Source organism: Macrobrachium rosenbergii, chromosome 17 (assembly GCF_040412425.1).
Source record: "Macrobrachium rosenbergii isolate ZJJX-2024 chromosome 17, ASM4041242v1, whole genome shotgun sequence".
Lineage (NCBI taxonomy): Eukaryota > Metazoa > Arthropoda > Malacostraca > Decapoda > Palaemonidae > Macrobrachium > Macrobrachium rosenbergii.
The window spans coordinates 8,658,770-8,663,769 of record NC_089757.1 but is presented as its reverse complement, the minus strand read 5'-3'; the positions used below and the strand labels follow the sequence as shown (position 1 = coordinate 8,663,769).

General features: G+C 36.7%; 2 protein-coding genes across 4 annotated transcripts in view; one reads left to right on the top strand and one right to left on the bottom strand.

Moving 5' to 3' along the window:
* Nucleotides 1–5,000, top strand: part of LOC136847715 (insulin receptor-like) — a 273,218-nt gene that overhangs the window by 204,202 nt on the left and 64,016 nt on the right. For all 3 annotated transcript variants that reach the window (XM_067119573.1, XM_067119574.1, XM_067119572.1), the window contains one exon: nt 3,088–3,251. In XM_067119573.1, coding sequence (XP_066975674.1) covers nt 3,088–3,251 — 164 coding nt within the window. The remainder of the gene's footprint in view (nt 1–3,087; nt 3,252–5,000) is intronic.
* Nucleotides 1–5,000, bottom strand: part of LOC136847716 (transient receptor potential channel pyrexia-like) — a 287,431-nt gene that overhangs the window by 250,830 nt on the left and 31,601 nt on the right. The gene's annotated exons all lie outside the window — the stretch shown is intronic.

Genomic DNA, 5,000 nt, shown 5'->3' with positions numbered 1-5,000 from the left:
ATTTCAAACTCTCTCTCTCTCTCTCTCTCTCTCTCTCTCTCTCTCTCTCTCTCTCTCTCTCTCTCATGAATAAATATTCGTTCGTTAAATTTATACTAGGGCAAGAAATACTGCGGTTATTAACACTGGCAGCTGCTTCAGCTTCTGTCAATTTAGTGGCGGTTTCTTTAATCATTTGCAAGCTTTATCTCCTCCAATTACCAACAACGTAAAAAAAATTTAAAAGCAATGGACAAACTAATCCAATTAACCATTAATAAGAATATTATTTATATATATATATATATATATATATATATATATACATATATATATATACATATACATGCAAATACATACATACATATATATATATATATATATATATATATATATATATATATATATATATATATATATATATATATATATATATATATATATATGTACTCACCACTCCAGGTATAAGTTGTTCCCAAGAATTCGGTGTCAACTAGTTATTTTTGGACTGATGTTTGAAATCATAAAATGTCATGTAAAATTTGTTATGTATGTATATATATATATATATATATATATATATATATATATATATATATATATATATATATATATATATATATATACTTCATGAAGCTACAAATGTCGCTTAATATACAATTCACGCTACTTCGAGAATATCTCTGATGGGGAATTATCAACGAAGGGGAATTTTGCTGGTGAGAAATGGATCTGTACCGCCGGGTCTCGATTCCTCGACACGGTACCTTCCAGCGACTCCATTCGACGGTCAAACCACTGAGCCACCAAGAGAGGTGTAAGTTAATATCCTGCTTGGCTTCGGTATTAACCCACCTCCACCATGATAGCTCATTGGTGCGTTTGGAACACGCAGCTCTTATTATGAAATTTTGATTTGTGTACATTCATGAAGCTTCAAATGTCGCTAAATATCCAAGTCACGCTACTTTGGGAATATCCTACAATATTCCCCGTCGTTGATAATTCCCCATCGGGGATATTCCCGAAGTAGCGTGAATTGGATAATAAGTTACATTTGTAGCGTCATGAATGTATACAAATCACGGTGTGATCAAAATTTCATAATAAGAGCTGCGTGTTCCAAACGTACCAGTGAGCTATCATGGTGGAGGTGGGTTAAAGCCGATGCCAAGTACGATATCCCCGCTCTCGACTTGTAAATAAGTTCGCCGGGTTCGGCATTAACTTATACCTCTCTTGGTGGCTCAGTGGTTTGACCGTCGAATGGAGTCGCTGGAAGGTACCGTGTCGAGGAATCGAGACCCGGCGGTACCGATCCATTTATCACCTACAAAATTCCCCTTCGTTGATAATTCCCCATCAGGGATATTCCCGAAGTAGCGTGAATTGGATATTAGGCGACATTTGTAGCTTCATGAATGTATATAAATCACGGTGATCAAAATTTCATAAATATATATATACATATATATATATATATATATATATATATATATATATATATATATATATATATATATATGTATATATATATGTGTGTGTGTGCGTGCGTGTGTGTGTGTGTGTTTGCTTGTGTGTGGGTTTGTACATATGAATCCGTAAGCGTATTTAAACTTAGTTATATTTCTCTTTTATTGACCTGTGCAGGGTGAGATTTCATTTGTGGGTACTTATCATGGTATTGTTTTGAAGTTGTAATATATTTAAAGTAGGTTAGATAAAGAAAGATAATAACGAAAGATCAAAATGATGAGCTGAGAAAATAAAAGCCAGTACTTTCGTGAAAAATAGATATTTACAAAAAGTATCTGAGGTAAATACAATTTTTTCAGAGCAAGTAAAACTAGTTAGTAATGCCTCCATAATATATAAATGAATTTATCGTAAAACCATTTCCCCTGGCTATTGCTCATGAAAGTATACGAAAAAAAGTTTTATGATAACTATCGAGTACTTGTTTCCCTAAATCTTTTGTGATTGCTCTTTGTAAAGTTGCCTTTTATTCTAGGATAACGATATTTGTATCATTTGAAATTGAGTAGTTTTACTTTGTCGTAGATTATTCAAAAAAGAAAATTTTTAAAATGTAGAAGGTCAAAAGGATGACCTAAATTTAACCTCGAAAAATCTATACCTTGCCATAAAAAAAATATTTGTTGAAATAGAGTAAAAGGAAAGTTATAATTTTTTCACCACCAAAAACTACAACAAATAGCCTTTACGGATTTGTGGTTATTTGCTTGTTAAGGGCATATTAACGAACATTTGTGAGGATATGAAGGGAATGTTGCATGTAATATTCTTTTATAGTCGATCTTGATATTTCCCGTGCATCAGACAAAATCAAACATAAGACTCTGAGATAAACTTCCTACTTATGATTTATTGCATCTCTCTGTAAACTTTCACTTTCTGTAGCCGTTTTGGGGTTTTATATTATTTGCTGAAAATGCCACAATATCTCCTCATTTCCGAATCTATGGGGACGTGCCTCATTCTTTTCTGATCTGTATCTTTCTTTTATGTTCACCCTCCAAGCTTCTTCTGTTGCCTGTTCTCAGTCTTAAAGTCCTTTTTCTCCAATCTTAAAACTTTGAACTTATTCATCAAATAAAAATTTCGCTTTACTGAATGAATCCCCAATATGCTCTTTGGCTTCCCTGTTAAATTAACTCTCCCCCCGCCCCCGACACCCCCTCAGCTGAGATAAGTGCCGATTAAGAACACCATAAGAAAGACAATGTCAAAACTGAAAAAAATTTCCACGGGAAAATAAATAATTCACAAATTACCGTTATTTTTTTGCGGATTTTTTTTTATCGCCATATTTTTTTTTAAAACCCTGTTTCTGAAATCGTTTACCTTTATGGCCCTGTATTTCAATACACATCTCGATTTACTGCAGGATATCAAAATCCTTTTATCATCATCATCATTTTACTATAATTATCACTGCCACAACTATGTCAATCCTCGTTTTCAATGCTATTCCTACTGGTGCGTCTATGCCTTAATCACCGCCGTTAATTCCTTCCAGTTGTCTCCACGATTTACTTTTACGTATGGAGAAATACTCAGAAGAGCAATGTCTTCCTCTTTGCACAGCCTGCGGAGCGAAATGTTTTGGAGGCTGTGACGGGAACGACTGCTGTCACAGGGAGTGCATCGGGGGCTGCTCCAGACCCAACGATCCCAGGGCCTGCCACGCTTGCAGGAAACTCCGCGAGAATGGCCGCTGCGTCTCTTCTTGCTCAAGACATATGTATAAGGTGAGACATTTCCTCTAGTTGAACTGAATATAGAATTTAGGCAAAAGTCCAAGCACTGGGACCAGTGAGGTCATTCAGCGCTGAAACGGAAATTGACAGCAAAAGGTTTGGAAGGTGTAACAGGAGGAAAACCTCGCAGTTGCACTGCGAATCAATTGTTAGGAGAGGGTGGAAAGTCAGATGCAATAAAGAATATGAAAGGAGGTACAGTAAAAGGAATGAAAGGGGTTGCAGCTAGGGGCCGAAAGCATGCTACAAAGAACCTTAAGTAATGCCTACAGTGTCCCGCACGAGGTGCACTGACGGCACTAGCCTCCTACGGGGTATTTCCTCTAGTGCTCGGGTCATTTCTTCGTCTGACTGTTCGGTTTATAGGTTTCTTCGCCACTTGGTTGTTTGGTTGATTGGTCTGCTCCTCCTCTGGTTGTTTTGGCTGATCAACTCGCCACCTGATCGTCAAGTTAGTCTATTCGCCACCTGGTTGCTGGGTTAATCTATTCGTCACCAGGTTTGATCATTTATGGGTTTGTGTTCAACTGAATATATCCAAGCACACAGAATGAGAATGAGTTTTAACTACGAATGTGTTCTTGATTTATTTATTATATTATGAATCTATTTTCGGTCTGATCATGAACCGGTACAGTCCTCTATATTAATAAAATCGGAGTGGATATTGTTTGTCCTCCCTCGGGTGACAGTAGGGGAGACATGACACAGCCACCCACCCGCTGCAAACCGGTTTGTCCGCCCCGGGTGAGGGAAGGGTAGGTAGGGGAGACATCCACCCTCTTCCTGCAAACATGTTTGTTCGGCCCGGGTGGGGGCGGGGTAGGTAGGGGGGGTCTGGAGGGTAGGGGAGACAGTAGTGCCACGTTCCAGCACGCGTAGCGCGCACCAACAAGCTCGTAGGACAATATAATTATTCATTTATTGGCCCTTCCACACTCTGATTTACTTCATGAGCCTTTTCTTCACCTAACTAACGCTATCTTCATGCGGTCGTCTACTTTACATTTACCATACGGTGTTTAGTACTAGCACCTCGGAGTAGGTGGCACGTAGATAATTAGCCAAAGTGGCACCGTAATATCTTTGGGGCATTTCTTCATCTAATTACACGTGACCTTCGTCCCAAGGAGTAAGGTAGTATTTAGCCGTCGTGCCACTTTGTCCCAGGATCACAGAGTGATCAGTATCATTATTATTATCAGTGACGCGCATGAGTATAAGTTTTTATAGGACAAGCAAAAAATTCTAATAACTGGAATACCAGGCTTCCACTGAATATAAAGTACATAAGTGAAATGGAAAAATAACAAGCAAGAATTTCATCTATGTGAAGTTATTCATGATGGTGAATTCAATTTTATACCACTTACGCAAAGTAATGGTGAATAACTCATATATATATATATATATATATATATATATATATATATATATATATATATATATATATATATATATATGTATATATATATATATATATATATATATATATATATATATATATATATATATATATATATATATATATATATGCATAACACAATACATAACTACTAGGCAATAAAGAAGAAAACAATGGAAAAACAATAAGCAAAGAAAAACGTCTCGCTCAAGACATATAAGTATAAGTAAAGAGGACTGCCATGGTTCTGGTCACTTCATCACCGGCTTTCTTCTCAATTGTAACTCATTCTATTTCCCATAAGACACCTCAGATAGACCAGCCAGGAAGTCGAG